Raw genomic sequence first — 21425 nt, 5'->3', positions numbered from 1 at the left:
GCCATGGGTTCAGTTTCACAAGGCCGAGCTGGTGGTGGAGAAGCCTGTGGTGGAGTCTGAGAGCTGGAGAGACTCCGCAGCCAAGGCGGAACCGAGGAGCTCAGGGGCGCAGGCGAGTCAGGGACAGGTGGAGCCAGCAGAGAACTGAAACAACGGGGCGGGCAGGATTTACCATGGACAGGTTGAGGGGAAGAGAGTTTGGGTGTGGGCCCTTGGGTGGGGACAGGCTCCATAGTCCCAATGTCAGTGAGCTAGTGCTCCCATTCTGGCTCTGAGGTGGACTGCTCTGACTCCTGGGGGGACCTGACGGTAAGCTCTGGTCTCAGGACAGATGCGGTGACTGGCTTTAGCTCCGGGGATGGAGGGAGCTCTAAGCTCGTGGTCCACGGTGGGCGCTGGCTAGGACTCTGTGACAGTGGCGGGCATGGGCATCATCCTAAGGTTCATGGTGAAGTATTTTTTTGCCATGGTCTCATTAAATTGATCAAAACAAAGTGACAGTAAAACATTTACTATGTTACAAGATTTTTTTTAACTTTCTATTCATCCAAAAAAATTATAATATTAAAGGTATAGTGGAGGATTTTCCCGAATTTTAGAAAAGAACCGCCCTCTCCACTTAAAAAAAAAAAAAAGCACATGCGCAACACTTTACCTCCTCCCAAGAGGGAACGCCTATTAAACGTGCACGAGAGAGCATGCACGAGCCTAGTGCGTGACTTGTGCCAGGGCTAGCATCGCTAATCATAGCCTACATTAACTTTTACTAGCAGTGATTTTAAATGGATTTCTCCAAATAGCATGCCAAACTTTACCTGTCGAGTAGAAACTTCGCAACTGAGGCATCAGTGGGAAGCCCAACCTGTGCTTTTAGCGCACGCCAGCGTGTGAAATATTCTCCCAAAAACACTCTGGTCTTGTTTCTTTCTTCAGAGGCCTTTCTCTTCTTGTCATACAATTTGTAGACACTTTTTCTCTTGCGACCCTCAGACATTTTGAAAAAACCCGGTGAGCATGCGCAGAAAGCGAAAACTACTTAGGGACGAGCACGTACGACGGCCTTACGTAAACATATCACCAGAATGATTGACAACTAGGAGGACCAATATATCACCAATATCTTGATGATCCACCCGGAAAAAGAAAATCCTCCACTATACCTTTAAGCAGCACAACTGTATTTAACATTGATAATAATAAGAAATGTTGTTTGAGATCCAAATCAGCATATAAAAAAATTTCTGAAAAATCATGTGACACTGAAGACTAGAGTAATGATGCTGAAAATTCAGCCAATAAATTACATTTTACATTCAAACAATACATTACAACGATATTTCACAAAAAAAAAAAAAAAAAAAAATCTGTATTTTTGATCAAATAAATTATGCCTTGGTGAGCATAGGATACTCTTTTTTTTTTTTTTTTTTTTTTAAACATTTAAAGAATCTTGCCCAACATTTAAATGGTAGTGTGATTCTGAAAATGCACAGCTTTCTGCTAAATAAGACCACGACTGTTTCCTGTTGAAAATAATTTGAAGGCTTTTAAAGCTACAATACATTTGCCCTACATGGCATTTTGTTAAACATTTAAACATTTGCTTCAGTCCCTCATTCCTGTTCTTTTAAGCACCAAACTCCAAAGTACCTTTGGAATTGGAAAATGACAAAAATCATTCAAAAAGTGAAGAATGTTTTTAAGGGTATGATAGTGTTCAATGTTTTATTTAAGTTATTTAGTATGTTTATTGGATGCTCACCAGGCAAACATAATTTTTCTGCCACTCTGCCATGCATCACATGGTCCCAAAAGCCCCTTTGACCACACGCATGACCCATCAGCTCTAAAACAAAAGTGACTTTGTTCCCCAGAGAGTGAGAATGTTGTTTGTGTTCCAATTTGCAAATGGTGCCTTTTATTTCCTCAGGAAACACAATCTTTTCAAGCCTTTTACTCTGACACTGCATAAAAGAACAGTTGTTCCATATACATTTGAGTTTACAGTATGTTAAGGGTTTAAAATAGTAGGCCTATGTCTTTACTTTTAAGACAAGCCAGGCAAATCACCCAATGTTTCATTTTCATACAGAATCTATGAGGGATCCCAGGGGGATTTACAGACTGCATTCTTGGAGACCTACTTCACTGCATTTAAAGTCACGAATCACTGACAAGTCCATATATGAATAAAATATCCCCAGGCTCTGAATAGTCATTTGTAATTGTCACAGTCACAGATCTGGACCTTGTGGATAAAGTGAGGCTCAAGGACTCGGCTTACTGATAAAAAGCTGACAGGTTTTGTTCGCATCTGTTATATTTGTTGCGTGTATTAGTGCAATGATATGTACATTTTAGTTATTACAATACGTAAAATTGATCTCTAAATAAATAAACACATATATTTGTTTATTGTTGACTGAATTGAATACAGATAATGTTATACATTTGTGCCGTGCGTTCTTAATACATGGTGGCGCTGTTTAACTAGTTCTTAATAAAGCACAAGCCTTTATTAAAACAATGAATTACTCTTTGATTTATGTCATTTTGAACGTTTACCAGTTCATGCCCATTTAAGTCATTGCAGGCGATGCCCGCTGCGCGGAAGTTTCTCGTGACGTCACCGTGACGTTGGTTTATGTTCACTTCCTGTTCAGTGGGACATCCCGCGGCTCCATCCGAGCTGGAGTACATCAGTGTCCCTGTGTCCTACTTTACACTTTTGCTTCCATTTTACTGGACAGGCTGGACACGAATGAGCTTTATTCATAGCGGCCCGCCTGCAATAATGTAACGGACATTTCCGTGAGTTTGAGTGTTGCGTGTTGTTATGGAGTGCGGAATCAGTGGCGATCATAACTGCTGATCAAAACATCCACCCACATCCAGCGAGATCTCCATCTACTCTCATACTCCACAGAGACACAAAACATGGGCAAACATCTCATCTGCTGGTGGCCTTGGGCTCTAGTGGCTCTTTTTTACTGCAAACGAGCACTTTCCTTTAATCTGGACATTAGCAAACCCTCAGTTTTCTCTGGACCTCCAGGAAGTTACTTTGGATTTTCTGTGGCTTTCTTCAATCCTGATAACAAACAGTGAGTAGATGAAGTTGTGTGTAAACCTAGTGAGCTGGCGATCTACAGACAAACTTGTTTGGATATCATGCCTACTGTATTGTTTTTTTTTATATATATTTATTTTTGTGAGGAAGATATGAATCTCAAGGATGCATGGATATTCTGAAAGAAACATGTATTAACACATAACAATGCTAATTTGTATTGTAGACTATTGTATAGTCTATATGTAACGTGTGTGTATGTGTGCTAATAGTAATGAATAATATTTATTATATATAGGCTAATTAGAAACAAAAAAAAGTAAATTTTAAAACTGTGTTTTAGTGTATTTAACAAAACAAATCATTAAAAACACATTTTCCCTCTGATTCCAGATTAAACATACTGGTTGGTGCACCCAGGGCAAACACATCTGATCAAACCCCATCAGTAGTCACTGAGAGGGGCGCTGTCTTCAGCTGTCCTTGGCAAAAAAGTGGCACATGCACACAGATTGAATTTGACAGCACTGGTAAGACGCAGCACTGTGTTTTCACATGTTCCATCATAGTTTAATCTTTGCTCCTCCATGCTGTTATTTAAAACTTTTTTTGTGTATTGATACACATTGCATGCTAGTGAAAGAGGTAGGGTTTGTCAGAGTTATTATAGGACCTTCTGAGTTGCCTGTGGCTCTTTAATGATTTATTGGGTCATATATCAGCTTTGCTCTATATATTTTCAATAGGTGGAGGAAAAATAACAGGAGAGGGAGCCTGGGGTCGTTTCAAGGCTTGTCTAGGATTGTGCGATTGTTATTACAAAGTGTTTTGAATTCACATGCTTGGCAATGTCCTGCAACAGACAATGGAGTTTATTTACTATTCATGTGCTGGCCTACTAACTAGATTGCAGATGTACACAAACAATCTTCACACTAACCGTACTTTGTTCAGGCGTATATGTGTACTTGAGTATAGGCACCGTTTCTTGTGCCAGATCTCATTGGCATTCAGTGGCGGTTATAGACTAGTCTTGCCTGATTTACCCTGCCAGCCAAGCTGGATTGCTTCAAGAGGAACTACCAGACAAACAAAAAGATCTTCAGTTGGATTATCTCAGTGTGTTTAGAGTTCTCACCAAAGTTCTTGGGAAAAGAACCATGTATAGTGTAGCTTTAAACATCTATGGCAGAGTAAGCAGACAAGTTTGGAGTATATAGCCTAATAATATTTAGTGATATATTTTATGTATATTTTTTATTTATGTATTTATTTATTTGTATTAAATACCAAGCCAAATGGAATTCGATTTTTTTTTTTTTCAATGACAATGTTGTTTTAGTATATATGTATTTATACAATTTAAATGCCAAACCAAATAGATTTTTGTAAAAAGTTTTAGTAAATGCCAAACTAAGACATAGCCTACAGTTAAATGGACTGTGGTTACTGCCAAAGACTATAGAATAACAGTCTTATAGGGCCTTTGTTACTGCCAAGCTGTAAGTATAAGTGTCAGAATACGTTTTGGGGCCACCATATTTTCCATTGACCTCCAAGACCTCCTTTGTGCACTTAATGCACTAGCGTAGTGTTTATATTTGTTACTCAATAACTAGTACTGCATGCAAGAAGCTTAAACATTCTTCTGTTAAATAACTGCCAAAGCATAACTGTGTCCTGACATGTTTTTACTGTGAATGACATTCTCTGTGCTGGCTGTTTGAGGAGCAGGCACGGTCTAGATTGGAGAGAAATGTCAGAAGGATGAGATGGAAAACACTGTGTGGATGTAAAAACATTAATGCTGAACTGTGTGGTTACACAATTGTTTCCACTGGGCCTTTGTACTGTCAACTCCCCGTTTGTGCTGTTTGGCAATAATTAAGTGCTTAATTCTAGTAAAGCCTGGGTGTTGTTGACCAGCTGTATGACTGTGTTGACCATGAGAAACACTGGGAAATTCCCAGCTCAGTAGCACAGACTGATGAGCAGCTGTGGCTTCCTGAGGCTGAGACTGTGGCTGACATGAACCGAGGCCGCAGGGAAGAGATATCTTTCTTGGCTATATATATATATATGTGTGTGTGTGGCCTGCTAAACCCTACATTATGGGGACAAAATGTCCCCCACAAAGATGGCAATATCTGAAATCCTTGTCCTTGTGGGGACATTTTTGGTCCCCATGATGATAACAGCTTATAAATCATACTAAGTGATGTTTTTATGAAAATGTAAAAATGCAGAAAGTTTTCTGTGATGTGTAGGTTTAGATTCAACCTGGATAATGGAGAGGGGGCGTTGACCCCAAAAAAGGTTGAGAACCACTGCTCTAGAGTGTAACCCCTTCTTTGCTGTCCACTTTTTTCTGCATTGCGGTTGAATTATTGATTTTATTTTACATATTTGTTCTATTACAGTCACACACCAATTCATTGGTGTGTGTATATATAAGTGTGTGTGAGTGTTTTGCCCTCTTGATGTTTTAGAGTTTCACCCCTTCATTGCTGAGCACTTTTTTTCTTTATTGTGGCCGATTTGTAGATTGTACAATTCTCAGATTTTTTTGTGCTTTTGTCGATTTCCCATTCATTTTCTATATGGTCGGTCACTTTTGACCGAAGACCACAAGTTAGACTATTTTTTTAGAGAAGTTCTGTACCATTCTGATGAAGCTGTGATTTAAAAAAATTCCAAACAGAAAGATTTTCAGTCAAAGGTGGCCGAAGAACACCAGTAAATCACTGACCTTTCTGCTGAAGCTTTTTTTATTGACCATGTTCTACAAATATTCCAAATATTGTGTGTGTTTATGAAGTTGTTTTGCTAATTTGATTATGTCATGAATAGATTCAGCTGTCCATGTTCATGACCTTGGATTGAACTTCAGATGGTTTGGTAATGAAGAGGACAAGAGAGTGCGGCGTTGCATATCAGCTCAACTTTTTGATCTATGAACTCAGATGCTTCTGTCATATCAGTCCTTTTGAAATCAGCTTGAATTAGATGAACACGCCAGTGGATGAGATTGGAGTGATTGGAAGAGCAGTGTAGTCTACTACAAAGGACATGATGACAGTCTGATGAATCTAATTAACTGACTAACTCATTTTTCCTCCCTCCTTCATATCGCTTCCTTCCCCATTGCCCCTTCCTCTGTCGTTCCCGTCACAGATGACAGGAAGAATCCCGATGGACAGCAAATGGAGTTCAAGTCGAATCAATGGTTTGGGGCCACTGTGCGTTCCTCTGGGGACCATATTCTGGTGAGTTAGAGTGCATGTGTAGAAATTTGTTCTGAAATAATAATATATATATATATATATATATATATATATATATATATATATATATATATATATATATATATACATACACACACACACACACACACACACATATATATATACAGTGAGGAAAATAAGTATTTGAACACCCTGCTATTTTGCAAGTTCTCCCACTTGGAAATCATGGAGGGGTCTGAAATTGTCATCGTAGGTGCATGTCCACTGTGAGAGACATAATAAATAAAAAAAATCCAGAAATCACAATGTATGATTTTTTAACTATTTATTTTATTTGTATGATACAGCTGCAAATAAGTATTTGAACACCTGTCTATCAGCTAGAATTCTGACCCTCAAAGACCTGTTAGTCTGCCTTTAAAATGTCCACCTCCACTCCATTTATTATCCTAAATTAGATGCACCTGTTTGAGGTCGTTAGCTGCATAAAGACACCTGTCCACCCCATACAATCAGTAAGAATCCAACTACTAGGTTTGTTTGTAAAAGTTTGTTTACATAATATATGTGTGTGTGTAGTGTATATATATTATTGAATTTATATATACTTTATATATGTCTCTGTGTCATATATTTATATATGCACACACATATTAATAGATTTGACAGCACTAATATATATATATATATATATATATATGTGTGTGTGTGTGTGTGTGTGTATATATATATATATATATATATAGGCTTATATTTTGATATATATAAAAATGATTTTATACGTACAAAATTTGAATGAAAGCTGTTAGGTAACTTTATGATAGCTGTAAATTTATAAAGAGCAATGCTAATATTTTATTCGTTTGTTTGTTTAATTGTTTAATTATTTGTTAAATTTTAATCTACTTTTACTTATGCTTCCATAATCTCAGGAGAATCAATCAGGAATCAGGAGGAATCGCAAGTCATTTGCACAATTGTAACACAAACTCGTCTGTCATTTTTATATTAGCAGCAAAATATCACACACTTTTTTTCTTCAAGGCGCACATTTCCATTACGCAAAACTGTTTTGACCTTCACATGAACGTGCGTGTGCCACTTAAACAGGAGCAGATAAAAGAGCAAAATGATCATCTAAATCAGACTGTACGATACAGTTTTTTGATTGTGCAGTATCAAACCACGATTACAGTATCAAAGCGATGTGTCAGGTGAATATATGCAGGTTATAAAGCGTTTTAGGTTTCTTTTCATCATGTAAGCGCATATCATCACTTGTCACATGTCAAACCAATAAAAAAAAAAGCCTGAGAAAATATTTACAGATGATTGTACTATATATACCAAATTAAATGCTGTATGAACCATTTATGTTAAGTATGGTCTGAAAATCTACAGAGATTTGGAAATGTGAGTCTAAAAAAGTATGTAATTTTGAAATTGAAAATGTGTGGGAAGGAACCCTGTTTACATTGACCCTGGGATGTCCTTATTGTTAAGCCCCGTTGTTGTATATTATAAACATGATTCTATATTAAAGAAAATCCTAGATTCAAACAAGTCAGATATCAAATTGAAATGAAATATTCTTTATTGTATTGTTGTAAGAAGCCGCTTCTTTTATTTAATAGTACTTTGATCTTGACTTTCAATGCTGATATGGCACTAAAAATAAATGTTTAAATTAAGTGTTGCTGTAATATGTGAGCAGACATTTCTCAGCAGCATATGGTTTAGAAGAACATAATTCCTACTCATGTACTGATCTGCACATACATTTTTCTCTCTCCTCAGGCATGTGCTCCTCTCTACCAGTGGAGCACGTATGGATTCTCAGAAAGAGAGCCTGTCGGGACATGTTACCTGAAGAAGGGCAATAGCATTGTGGAATATTCGCCCTGTCGCTCTAGTATGTACTTGAACACAGCTCTTTACCTCACCTCAGGCTGCTCATGCCCTTATTGGGTCATATCTAATATCCTCGCTCAGAAATGTCTTGACTTATTGGGATATCATACTTGTGTTGTGTATCATTTCCTACACATGTATGGTTTTAAGACATGTCTGAGTTAACACGTATTCAAAGTCGGTGTGCCAGTCGTCATCTGGTCATGACAGTTCCTCTGTCTGAAGTTTGTCTTCCTCTTTCTCACCTTTCCTTCATGTTGATACTTCCTCAAAACTATATCTGCTAGTTGTGAAGACCTTAAAGGAGAACTCCGGTCAATTTTAACATTGAGCTCATTTTTTTGTACATTTGGAGTGCTGTCAATACAGAGAACAACGACAAAAATCGGTGTTGCCTACACCGAGTTATTCTATTTTTAAAATTTGCACCCTATTGACTTCAATGGGGCAAGTAGTAAGCCTGCTTTTTAGCCTCTTAACATCCTTTAAGTGTCATTACAAGTGCACAGAAAATGTGAGTGATTCCTTCCGAGTGAACACGAGTGGATCTGACTGCAGTAGATGTTAGAGATATTAATAAAAATGAAGTTAATTCAGCCAGCGCTCATACCTTTGTTTACATCCTGTTTTCGGTGGAAGGCCATAGTAATCGATTGTCGAGTTCACGCGCGTGATCATAGGTACTAAACCTAAGCGCGTGAACTCGACAATCGATTACTATGGCCTTCCACCGAAAACAGGATGTAAACAAAGGTATGAGCGCTGGCTGAATTAACTTCATTTTTATTAATATCTCTAACATCTACTGCAGTCAGATCCACTCGTGTTCACTCGGAAGGAATCACTCACATTTTCTGTGCACTTGTAATGACACTTAAAGGATGTTAAGAGGCTAAAAAGCAGGCTTACTACTTGCCCCATTGAAGTCAATAGGGTGCAAATTTTAAAAAGAGGATAACACGTTGTAGGCAACACCGATTTTTGTCGTTGTTCTCTGTATTGACAGCACTCCAAATGTACAAAAAAATTAGCTCAATGTTAAAATTGACCGGAGTTCTCCTTTAATGACTTTGAGTATTTATTTTTTCATCAGAATCAAACTCACCTGAGGGACAAGGATTTTGTCAAGCAGGTTTCAGTGCTGATTTTGTGAAGGTATTCTTTTCTTGCCACTTAATTTTTTTTTTACATGCAAATTTTGATATGCTGCTTTTACCCTGCTATTTGTTTATGGTATTTCCCATTATTGGCCAAACTTGTACCAAAACATGTTTTTTTGTCTCCATCAGAAGAACCGTGTTGTTATTGGAGGACCAGGAAGCTTTTATTGGCAAGGTAAACCGTTTTATTTTATTATCCTTCTGTGAATTTGACACTGAAAGGGGAAACAACAATGTGTCCTGTCAGGACTTTTTGGTGACTCAGAGAATGTCTGCTGTGTCTTGCTTCCAAGGGCAAGTTCAGATATAGCATTGACACAAAATAGGCCAGGGAATGTTTGCGCAACCTCGACAATACTCGTTAAAATTTACAAATGTGTCTCGGGTCCCCGCCTGTGAGAGAAATGCTGCTCGGAAGAGAGGGAGCTGTTTTGAAGTCAATAAATAATGCAGAATCATATGCTGTCTACTGCAGCGGAGATGAGTCTGTGGTTTCATTGAAATGTTTAGTGTTGTGCTATGTGATGTTGAAATGCTTGTTTACTGAGTCGCAAATCTGTTATGACCTCATAGGGTGGGGTTATTTTAGGAACCGTGCCCAGAAAAGCCTTTAAACACATCTTTCATGAATTTCATGACCTGCGGTGATCGTTTTTAAAAGTTCATTTTAAAGGTTTTTTTAGTTACGGTGTTTAGTTTTTCTGCTGAGTGTCTCTTTTGTAATGGTATGATAATTATCCTCCCTGCTGAGAGTAAAATGCTTTCACAAATGTGAATGTGATTGATAGTAACTAAGTGTTAGAAAAGTGATTGAAACTGTAAGCTGAATTGTTAGTTACTTTCTACATCATTATAACTTTTTAATTAAATAACTTGTGAGTTGTGGAGATTTAAAAAGTAGGCTAGTTTTAAGCAGAAACTAAATGATTTTGCTTAGAAAAAAGTAACTTATGCGGGGGACATTTGGGAAGTGCTTACTCAGATGTAGATGTATATTTCATAGATTTTTAGTGGTACATTTAAATGAATGGATTGAAGGAACTGCTTCACTGAAATGAACTTGAGAGGCCATTTGAGGAAAGTGTGTTTGCTTCACTCTTTATTGCATCAGCTCGCTCGGTTGTAAGTCTGTGTGAGCAGTATAATGTGATGAAATTTTGTCAAATCTGGTCTTGTTAAAAAGATGGACAGTTGCTTAAAAAAGCTAGGCTACATTGTTTGAACAAACTGAGCTCCTATTCCACTACTGATGGTGTGTTCACACTTGGCAGGTTTGGTTTGATTAAAACGAACGCTCTCACTCTGTTAGTGCGTTTCATTCGAAAGTGAGAACTCTGGTGTGCACCAAACAAGCGGACCGAGAATGCCTGGTGTGGTTCGACAGAAATATGAATGCAACACGGACCATCACATTTGAAGACATTTAATGAACCAAAAACTGGACGTGATGTCACCCAAAAAAGGACTGAATGCAAAGGCATGTTTTTTCTCGTCATAGGAGTTTCGTTGTAGATTACAGTTTGGTACAGGCATCAGAAACGCCCTCTTCTTGCAGCAGACTCCTTTACACATCTTATAAGCTCTTCACAAGTTCTCAGCTGGTCAAAATGCCATCATATGTACGTACGCACATACAACGAGGGCATTTAGCCCGGTACACAGCCTTGTTTTGGATGTTTGGTAAGTTCCATCGCAAAATTCATTTTTTTTTTTTATCTTTAGGTTCATACGTAAAAATGACAGATGGTACGCGAACCAGGACTGAATGTATTATTTAGAGAACCGAACTAGAACAAGAGAACCGAGCTAGTGTGTGAACAACACACCCTGAAAGTAGCATCATGACTTGTAGTTAATTATTCCCTAACACTGAAAGTCTGTAAAGATTACAGACCATAAAAAGACCAACAAAATGCACAACCATATTAAAAATAATATTACATGATTTGACTTTTTGTTGAATGGTTTTACTTTTAACGTTTACATGTATGCATATATTAGCACTGCTTCTTTCTGTTTTGCTTAACATCACATGCAGGTTCAAGACATCTATTGCTTGCACACTTCATTTCCTATTGGGATAAAAAAAAAACACTTTTGCTTCTTGTGTTCTCCTAACTGTTTTCCCCCCTTCTTTTTCCAGGTCAGCTGATCTCAGATGACATCACTGAGGTCATCAGTAGATACAATAAGGAGTTTTTTACTCCTTACGGTAACCAGTTATCAACCAAGTCAGCCGGGGCTCAGTATGATGACAGTTATTTGGGTAAGCCTTTTTGCATCTTTTGTTTTAATGTCTTTTCGAAGTTCTAATTATTTTCTCGTGGTGATTTATATTTGCACTGTTACCTGTAAATCAGGAGCTCAAAATAATTTTGGGTTGCACATTTAATGAATGTTTGTGTGCTTTGAGTTGCAGTGATCAGAATGTACAAAGCAAACAAGCAGAAATGCAGTGCAGATATTTATGTCATCGGTTAATTCTGTCTTAGGTTACTCTGTGGCTGTTGGTGATTTTAATGAGGATGGTGAAGATGGTAAGACATTTTGATATGTTTAATTTTTTTAAATTACAATTACTGTATTTTACAGTTTTTTTTTTTATCAAATTTGAGCCTTAGTGAGCATAAGAGATTTTTCAAAAACATTAAAAAAAATCTTATTGACGGCAAACATTTGAATGGTAGTGCAGTTTTAAGCAGCCCACAGCCATGAGATGTCTGTCTTGATTGAGCTGTTCTGACCTGCTCTAAATACCAGCCCCATTGCATTGCAAACTGAAGTAGTGCATTATGGGAATGGCTTAAATCAGATTTTTCTATGTAAATGGATCAAGAAGCTTCATTGCTGAATGAAAGCATTGTTGTGTCCAACTCATTTTTAATTCTTCCTGCCTCCCTAGATTATGTCACAGGAGTTCCTAGAGGGGAGAAGGCTCTCGGTTATGTGAGTTTAATACTACTTTTGGTCAGGAATCTGACAAAAACCCATAAAAGTGATGCAACCCTGCTTGAAGCAGCTCTTTGTCTGGTTTTGTCTTGTTAGGTCAACATTTTCAATGGGAAGAACATGGAGTCTATGTATAATTTCACGGGCACACAGGTGAGTGTTACAAAAATGTTTACACCTCTTATACGAGCAGTCTTGCCTGTGAGCAGCCTGCAGGTCACATGACATACCCAATCTTGTGGTCATGGCACAGTTATGTTCAACATTTGTTTACGAGCGGAGGGTTCATGTCCTAAATCCACTCCCACATCTGGAAGCTATTGACAGCAGTGTCGCCAGCACTCAAGAGCGAGAGCAGAAAAGATCATGAGGTGTGCCATCGACAGGCCCGGGTTTTTGGCTGATTGTGATTGCTGCAGTTGTGATACATCAACAGTTAATCAAGCAAGAGTCAACACATGGTTTAACATAGATTTATGAGTCCAAGCTCAAAAAAATGAATCTTTATACTGTAGGCGGCACCACCAAAACCAGCCATAATAATAATTAATAATAATTATTTCCTTTTTTTTTTCTGTCCACATTAGATGGCTGCTTACTTTGGTTATTCTGTAGCAGCCGTTGACATCAATAATGACAGGTAAGTGATGCTATAAACTGTTTGAAAACTGCTGTTTAATGTTTTTCTCACTGAAGGGAGGTTGAAAATTTTCTACACACATAAACAAGCTTCTTTTAAGCTCTTTTTCCTTCAGGAAAGTCCATTTATGGACTAATGGACACTTAAAATAAGTGTTTCTCAACTGGCATTTCTTGGCCATGAAAATGTGTTCAAAACTGACTGCTGAATTCAGTTTGTGTGAGTCAAAAGCACTCTTAACCTGGCCTTAGAAAAATCAGGCTCACAGACATTAAAGGGACAGTTCGTTCAAAAATGAAAAATGTCCTCATTTATTTGATTTATTTTCAACTTGAATTTCCCCGCTGGTGTACTAGCTGTGATCTTTTCCAATAGGATAAACCTTTTTATGTTCCCCTGCAGGAAGATGGATTTGTTGGTGGGGGCTCCTCTGTTCATGGACCGTGGCTCAGATGGGAAACTGAGGGAGGTTGGTCAGGTCTATGTCTACCTAGGAAAAGGTGGTTTCACCTTCAACAGTGTCATCAAACTCACGGGCTCTGAGATCTATGCTCGATATGGAAGCTCAATCTGCAGTGTGGGAGACCTCAATATGGATGGATATAATGGTACTTTTTTGACTCTTCTTATTTTATTCTTTGTATTTGTGTGCTGTGTTGTGTGCAACATCAGACAAGACAGAGCATACATAGTCATTTGTGGTCATGGTAATAAGATGTCGACATTGTCTTCCTTGCCTCATTGTGTAACAGTAATCATGACTCATGAGCTTTTTGAGCAATGGCTGTACTAGCATATATAAAACCAATACTGCCCATGGCATTTACTCAATAACCAGACCGGTTTTGTATTTAATCCTTCTGTATTTTCTCAGATGTGGCTATTGCTGCCCCATATGGTGGGCAATTCCACCGTGGCCTGGTGTACATCCATAACGGGCGTCCCACAGGGCCGAATCCTGTGGCCTCTCAAGTTCTAGAAGGAACATGGGCGTCTACTTCCATGCCTTCTAGCTTTGGTTACGCCATGCACGGAGGCACAGATGTTGATCAGAACGGATACCCTGGTTAGATTTCAACACTCATTGCTGTTTTACACATTCACTCATTATTCTGTAGTGTTTCACAACTGATACGATCCTGTCACCTAAATTCTAAGTTACTTCCTCTTGTTTACTCTTCTCATTCTCTTTCTCCCACTCTCTGTCCTTTTGTAGACCTGATTGTGGGGGTGTTTGGAGCTGACAAAGCTGTTCTGTACAGGTACAGTATGCTTATTCTGCACTTTGAAATCACACGTGCGTTTGATAGAATTTTATGATCAGGACGGATAAGCTATTGCAGGTGGTCTCATTTAATTCAGCAGCATTTAATTTGGTTTATGTGCAAGTAGTGAAGGCAATTACGGCCTGAATTAAAAGAAAATAACAGTGGAACATTTCCCATTATCTATATTTGTACATGGGAGACCACCAGGCATTGATTGGCACCGTACTACACATAATAAGCCATATATACTGTATATGCATATACATAAGCCTGTATAAGGCATTATGTACAGTCAGCTGGTCACTGTTGCAAAATAAACTCTGACTAATGATAATCAGCGGTCAAAAGGATAGCAGAGTCATACTCTGATATTTACAATGATAAAACTCCCTTCCCAATCCACCTAGGCCATTAATGCATACTAAGCTCCAAAAATGGGTGATTCAGAATTACAGTATTGATGTCACAAACATGAACAAACATAGTAATATTACCACCCACATTTTAATATAAATGCTGCTTTAGTATTTTGAAGCGTAACCTGCCCTCATGAATGGGTTTGTGAATTAGGCAGTAATTTATATGCAGGGTGGATAGCCAATCATAACAGAGGTCTTTTACATATAAAACTCTTAAAGATACAGCAACAAAAATAGTCTGTTTAATTCTCAGGGTGTCATGTAAAGCTAAACTAAAATGATCCTTTAAAACTAAACTGCAATGTTTTCATGATTTGTCTGTGATTGTCTGCCATCTTACACTATAAGGAGCCAGTCTAAAATGGCATACCTGCTTGTTTTGTGTTGTTAGGGCTCGTCCCGTCATCAGTGTGAACACCACACTGGATATCAGCCCACAGATCCTGAACCCTGAAGACAAAAGCTGCACCCTGCCTGGAACAACCACCACAGTTTCCTGGTGGGTCAAGAATTTTTCATCAAACAATTTCAATCAAACAGCCATCATAGCCATTTAGATGCAAAATGTTTTGTGAATGATGTAAACATAATGCCCAAATAAAAGTGCATTAAAATCATCTTCAAATCGTATTACATCACCTGCAAAATCATAGTAAAAATATTTTAAATATCCCTAATATATCACTAAACTCAACCTTTTTCCTGTTTTTTTTAAACACGTAGTTAGAATGTTTGAGGGTCTGCATGAATATTTTCTTGTTTAAAGAAATGATTTCTTAAATAGAAATGTATAGTTATTCAAATCTTCAAGTTATATGCCTTGACTATTATGCATTGAGAATATCATGAAAACAATGTGCATTAACGCAATTCTACTCTAATTCTTTCCCTTAGCTTCACTGTGAAATACTGTCTGAAGGCAAATGGAAAAGGGGCGGAGTCTTCCCTTCGTAAGTACTTATTTTTTCATATGCAAATTATTGAAACATATAATATTCAGGGCAATGGAACCTATTATTGCAAGTAGCATAAGCACATGGCAGCTGTAAACAGAGTCCTGCTGTTGCGGTGTGTGTTATGAGCATCGCTGCGGGGGGAAACTAGAGCTCGAAGTGTCAGGCATCAGTGTGTTTGGAGCCGGACATACGCTACAGAGCCATTAAAAGCCCAGCGTCCGGTGCTCACAAAGCCTTCACATGGATCTCACAGTCTGGGGTGTAATGGCTACCAGACCTGCAGCCCACTGTTCGGAGACCACAGACCATGATTCCAATTCATTATTTCTCTGTGTGCTTTGAAGTTCTCCTATGCTCTGGTTGAGCTAATGGCTGCCGTTATGCAAGTTTAAGGTGCGGATGTGTACGGTGCAAGGCTTGCTATAAATGGATCTGCTGCTTACAGTTGAAAATCACAAACTGTGTGTCAGTTGTTTTGATTTGAGAGTAGGCAAATGCACTACTGGTCAAAAGTTTGAGGTCAGGTTTTTTTTTTTATTATTCAGCAAGGACACATTAAATTGATCAAAAGAGACAGTAAAGACATTTATAATGTTCAAAACACTTCTAAATATTTCTATTTCAACTAAATGCTGTTCTTTTAGAACTTTCTAGTCATCAAACAATAAATAACTTTCCACAACAATTTTAAGCAGCACAACTGTTTTCAACATTGATAATTATAAGAAATGGTGTAATGGATGCTGAAAATTCAGCTTTGCCATCGCAGGAACATATTGCATTTTAACATATATTCAAATATGGTTGTCATGATTCTTCAATTAAATTTGAGTACTCTATTTTAAAAAATTAGTTTACCCGCTTACAATTAACCGGCAAAATACCGGAAGTGACGTATTCCACGAACAAGAATACATGAACCGCATTATTTGGGCTCGTTCACACAGAACGCGTTTTTGCTTTGAAAAAGTGGAATGAAAAAAAAAACCGTAAGGTCTCGAGACGCGTTTAAAAAAAAAAGTTGACCTTATTTTAACTTGAGCACCGCGTTTTGAGAACGCTGTGTCATTCGCGCAAGATGCGAGTGCAACGGTTATACACGTCAGTCTAGCGCATATTTACATAGAAAAACAATGGAAAAGTAGCGCTTTGGAATGGAGCCCGTAGACCATTTTCAAAGGCTGCATTATATATTAAATCCATTTAAAAAACATAATATAGCAACGTAACGTGCCTGTGATCAAGTACTTGTGTGGAGCGCATCTCAGCATCCGGTAACAAACTCCATCTCTGCATATGCTGTGAGTTTGGGTTGCTTATAACATTCATCTGGGAACGCAATGTGTGCCATTTTACTAGATTTGTAACGCAAATCATTTATAAGCCTATCCCAAAACAGGCGAATACATCAATATATTTCCAAATATGCTAATTGTTGTTCATCTAGTTTCAAGATGAAAGTTTAAACCCTCACTCTGAGTTTTGATGTCCACATGTTCTTGTTCAAGGCATTTTAATGAAATGTTGTTTGGCCAATATTAAACAAGAATTTTATCATGCTGTAAAGTGTAACTACAATCACCAGACCATTGGTGCCCTCTGCAGGCATTTGTTAATACGTAACATACATAAGTTGATTTTTTTATGTTATGTATATTACATGATGTATTTTAACAGTGCTGTTCAATAAAACCATATGGTTACTTGCTTTTGATTATTTTATTTTTTTTACGTATTATTATTATTGCGTTGTTATTATGCATATTTTAAGTCTAGGTCTATTTTTATTGCCACAAAAAAGGATCTGATTAATCGTCAAAATAATCGACTGATTACTCGTTTACTGAAATAATCATTGGTGCCAGCCCAAAAACAATTATTTTCATTTTTATTACCACAAAAACGTATCCGATTACTCGATTATTCGTTAAAATAATCACCCAATTACTCGATTACCAAAATAATCATTGGTGCCAGCTCAAAAACGTATCCGATTACTCGTCAAAATAGTCGACCGATTACTCGATTACCAAAATAATCATTGGTGCCAGCTCAAAAACGTATCCGATTACTCGTCAAAATAGTCGACCGATTACTCCATTACCAAAATAATCATTGGTGCCAGCTCAAAAACGTATCCGATTACTCGTCAAAATAGTCGACCGATTACTCGATTACCAAAATAATCATTGGTGCCAGCCCAAAAACGTATCCGATTACTCGTCAAAATAGTCGACCGATTACTCGAGTACCAAATAATCGTTGGTGCCAGCTCAAAACCATATCCAATTACTTGATTATTCGTCAAAATAATTGACAGATAACTCGATTACCAAAATAATCATTAATGACAGCCCAAAAACAATTATTTTAAGTTGTAATAATATTTCTTGTCATAAAGGCAAAGTCGCAAAAAACACCTACAGTATGTAAACTCCTGTATTTGAAATGAGTATCAGTGATTTTACATGCTTATACACAGGATGTGGAATAGCTGTGTTGTGCAATATTGTATAGTAATGGGTAGTCACTAGTTCTGTCCTATTTTGATGACCTCACCATGACTAGTAGGCAGACAAAGTTTCTAAATGCTGAACAAGCGTTGTTGACATGCTAGTGTGGGTTATCTGTCTTATGTCATTAAAGGGGTATGGTTCACCCAAATGGAAATTGTCATCATTTACTCATCCTCATGATGTTCCAAAACTGTATAACTTTATTTATTTTGTGGAACATAAAAGAAGAGATTCTGAGAAATGTCTCAGGGTTTTTCATACAGTGCAATCAGTAGGGTCCAATATTGTTTGGTTCCCAAGGTTCTTTAAAATGTCTTCAGAAGAAAGATGTTTATTTTTTATTTTTGGATGACTCTCTTCAAAGAAGGATGTTTTGAGTTTTAAAAGTATTTTTTCAAAGCCAAATGCTCACATGTTGCTTTAAAGTTCAGACATGTTTATGTAAATGTGTTTGTATCTCAAAAGTCCCTAATTAAACTCCATAAGGGTTGATCCAAGAGCCATAACTCCTTGTGTCTTTTGAGCAAGACCGTTAACCCTAGGTTATTTCAGGCAAACCGAACCAGAGTTTAAAACAGCTGAATGCTTTCAGAGATTCAAGGGTATCACAGCGTTTAAAGGTTTCAGGGTTGACTGCTTGTGTTCTAAACAAGTTTAATTTGCAGAATTTTTAATTTTTTTTGCTTGTTACCTTTAAATTACCTCTTTGTTTTAAAAGAGAAGCTCTGTTATGTGAGGAATGTAAATAAAGCCCTGTTCACACCAATAACGATAACTATAAAGATAACTATAACTGTAAGTATATTAGCGTCAACACAAGCGGACGATAACATTGTTTATTATGAGCGCGCTGCAGTTCTGTTGTCTGGTACTTTATATACTTGAGCTCTGTAAAGCTGGATGGATTCTGATTGGCTGTCATTGGTTTCATTGTTCATCAGCTGGAAAAAAATCATTCTGAAAGTAGTTACAACGAAATTGTTACTTTGTCGTTATCGTAATAGTTATTTATCATCCTTGGTGTGATTGAGCCTTAACTCCTGCATTCCTTCTGAATTTATTGCTTTTTTTTAATTAGTATTTGTGTTTCTCTAACTCCCATTTGGATTGAAATGAAAAAGGGTACTGACTGACCTGGAAAACCCTTTCATTCACAGTTTTCCAAGTGGATCTGACCCTGGACCGCCTCAAACACAAGGGAGCCACCAAACGGGTGCTGTTCCTCCACAGCAAGATGTCTCAATATTCAAAGAACATGACCGTCTCCAACAACCAGGGGCCGGCCTGTGAGGAACTTCAGGCTTATTTAATAGTGAGTGAATCATTCACATTTATGCGTTTGACGTGTTTTTATCCAAAGCATCTTGCAGTGCAGGCGAGGTATACGGTATGTTTTATAGGAAATCAAACCCATGGTGTTCCTAACGTCATGTTCTACCAGTTGAGATACAGGAACACAGAGATTTCCTGTGTGACTCTTTCCTCACTTTTGCTGGTACTGGGCTGTGAAAAGTTTAGTGTAGTTTTGCTTTTCTTGGCCAGCTGAAGAAGTGCTGAGGCCTTTATGTCATCAAATATGTGTTTGCGCTGCATTTAAAGCTGTGGTGGCAGTCAGCCCAGATGTTTGGCACTGGAATATGCCGTTATTTTGCTTTCAAAAAGGAACAGTGTGTTACAGAGCTAAAGAAGGATTTGACCTGGAAAGCCAAAGCTCTCTTTTCTGGACATAAAAGAGCATGTTGTAGAGCTTGTAAGCTGGACTGAAATTCCCCAGCCTTGAGCTCATTGATATAGAGGCCCCATTTTTCTCTCTCTCTCTCTCTCTCTCTCTCTCTCTCTCTCTCTCTCTCTCTCTCTCTCTCTCTCTCTCTCTCTCTCTCTCTCTCTCTCTCTCTCTCTCTCTCTCAATAGGATGACTCAGAATTCAGGGATAAGATCACACCCATCTCTGTTTTTATGGAGTACAACTTGGATTACAAAACTGCAGCAGATAAGACCGGCCTGTTGCCTATCCTTGACCAATCAACACCTACAAATATCACCAAGCAGGTACAACAGTTTCCCATACTAGACCTCTGGTTACAGGGGCACTGCATATACACTATCTTTCAAAAGTTTATGGTCAGTAAGATTTTTGGTTTTTTTTTTTTTTTAAAGAACTCTCTTATGCTCACCAAGGCTGCATTTATTTGATCAAAAATACTAGAATTACAGTAATACTGAGAAATATTATTACAGTTTAAAATAACAGCTTTTTATTTAAATATATTATTCCTGTGATGGCAAAATATCATTGTTATTGTGTGCTAATTTGGTGCTCAAGAAACATTTCTAATTATTAGTATCAATGTTGAAAACCGTTAATATTTTTGTGGAAACTTGATTTTTTGTAACATTATAAATTATTTTATATCTCTAAATCTATTACTTTTGATCAATGTTGTAATGCATCCTTGCTGAATAAAAGTAATTTTTATTTTTATTTTTTATCTTACTGACTTTTTTGAATGGTGTTTGCTCAGTGGGTGGGGTGGTGGGGGAGATGCATGTTTCATTTACTCCAGAATGATCTCAGTGTCTGTTGGAAAGGATGACAGTAGAAAAGATGAGTGAGGTTCTTATACTGTATATGGCTGCCATGATTGAATTAATGATTAATGTCTTTCAGGCTTTTAACAACGTTTTTATATTTGTTTTATACTAGCAGTGTTCCCACAGGCATGGGCAAACGGAATTTTAAAATGGTGTTTTCTAGGTTTGGGAAAAATCATGAAAATCTTTTTATTTATTTTTTAAATGTTTTTTAGTTGTGTTTTAGTCTTTTCAAGGAATTGATAGAAGCATTTTGCACATTGATCTAAATGACCCAAGTCCAAAGAACCCCAGTGAATTGATTTATGTTATTTATTTTTATTTTTTAATCCATTTATCATTAACGACTGGAAAACCATGGAATTCATTGGGTAAAAAGTGTGGGAACCATGAACTAGACTATATATTGTGTAGCAGCCACTCAAAAGATTAAATCTACCTCTAACCAAAGACTTGCATGCTGACTCTTCAAACAATCACCATGAAATAGCGTTGGATAAAAATAGAAACTGTCTTTAATATTCCATAATCCCTTGTGATTTTCCAGGCCCACATACTCCTGGATTGTGGCGAAGACAATATTTGCAAGCCAGACTTAAAACTGTCTGTTGTGAGGTGAGTCATTGGTTCATCTGAGCCTTAAATTCCACTGTGTTGTCTGGCGGCGTAGAGCTGGAGATTAACTCTGTGTGCGTCTGA

The 21425-nt window shown here is 37.6% G+C and overlaps 1 protein-coding gene across 2 annotated transcripts in view; it reads left to right on the top strand.

Moving 5' to 3' along the window:
* Positions 1–2605: 2605 nt before the first annotated feature.
* Positions 2606–21425, top strand: part of itgav (integrin, alpha V) — a 29949-nt gene continuing 11129 nt past the window's right edge. For both annotated transcript variants that reach the window (XR_014628967.1, XM_084421499.1), the window contains exons 1-19: positions 2606–3104; positions 3464–3600; positions 6245–6336; positions 8113–8227; positions 9320–9381; positions 9516–9561; positions 11530–11652; positions 11879–11923; positions 12289–12332; positions 12432–12488; positions 12923–12975; positions 13378–13583; positions 13850–14041; positions 14192–14237; positions 15054–15161; positions 15557–15612; positions 19292–19446; positions 20046–20183; positions 21274–21341. Coding sequence is in view for 1 of the 2 variants with exons in the window: in XM_084421499.1 (XP_084277625.1) it covers positions 2938–3104; positions 3464–3600; positions 6245–6336; positions 8113–8227; positions 9320–9381; positions 9516–9561; positions 11530–11652; positions 11879–11923; positions 12289–12332; positions 12432–12488; positions 12923–12975; positions 13378–13583; positions 13850–14041; positions 14192–14237; positions 15054–15161; positions 15557–15612; positions 19292–19446; positions 20046–20183; positions 21274–21341 (1910 nt within the window). In the remaining variant the exon portion in view is untranslated. The remainder of the gene's footprint in view (positions 3105–3463; positions 3601–6244; positions 6337–8112; positions 8228–9319; positions 9382–9515; positions 9562–11529; positions 11653–11878; positions 11924–12288; positions 12333–12431; positions 12489–12922; positions 12976–13377; positions 13584–13849; positions 14042–14191; positions 14238–15053; positions 15162–15556; positions 15613–19291; positions 19447–20045; positions 20184–21273; positions 21342–21425) is intronic.

The sequence above is a fragment of the Rutilus rutilus genome (assembly GCF_951802725.1).
Source record: "Rutilus rutilus genome assembly, chromosome: 10".
Classification (NCBI taxonomy): Eukaryota; Metazoa; Chordata; class Actinopteri; order Cypriniformes; family Leuciscidae; genus Rutilus; species Rutilus rutilus.
The sequence above is the reverse complement of the archived record's forward strand: the minus strand, read 5'-3'. Positions and strand labels throughout refer to the sequence as shown.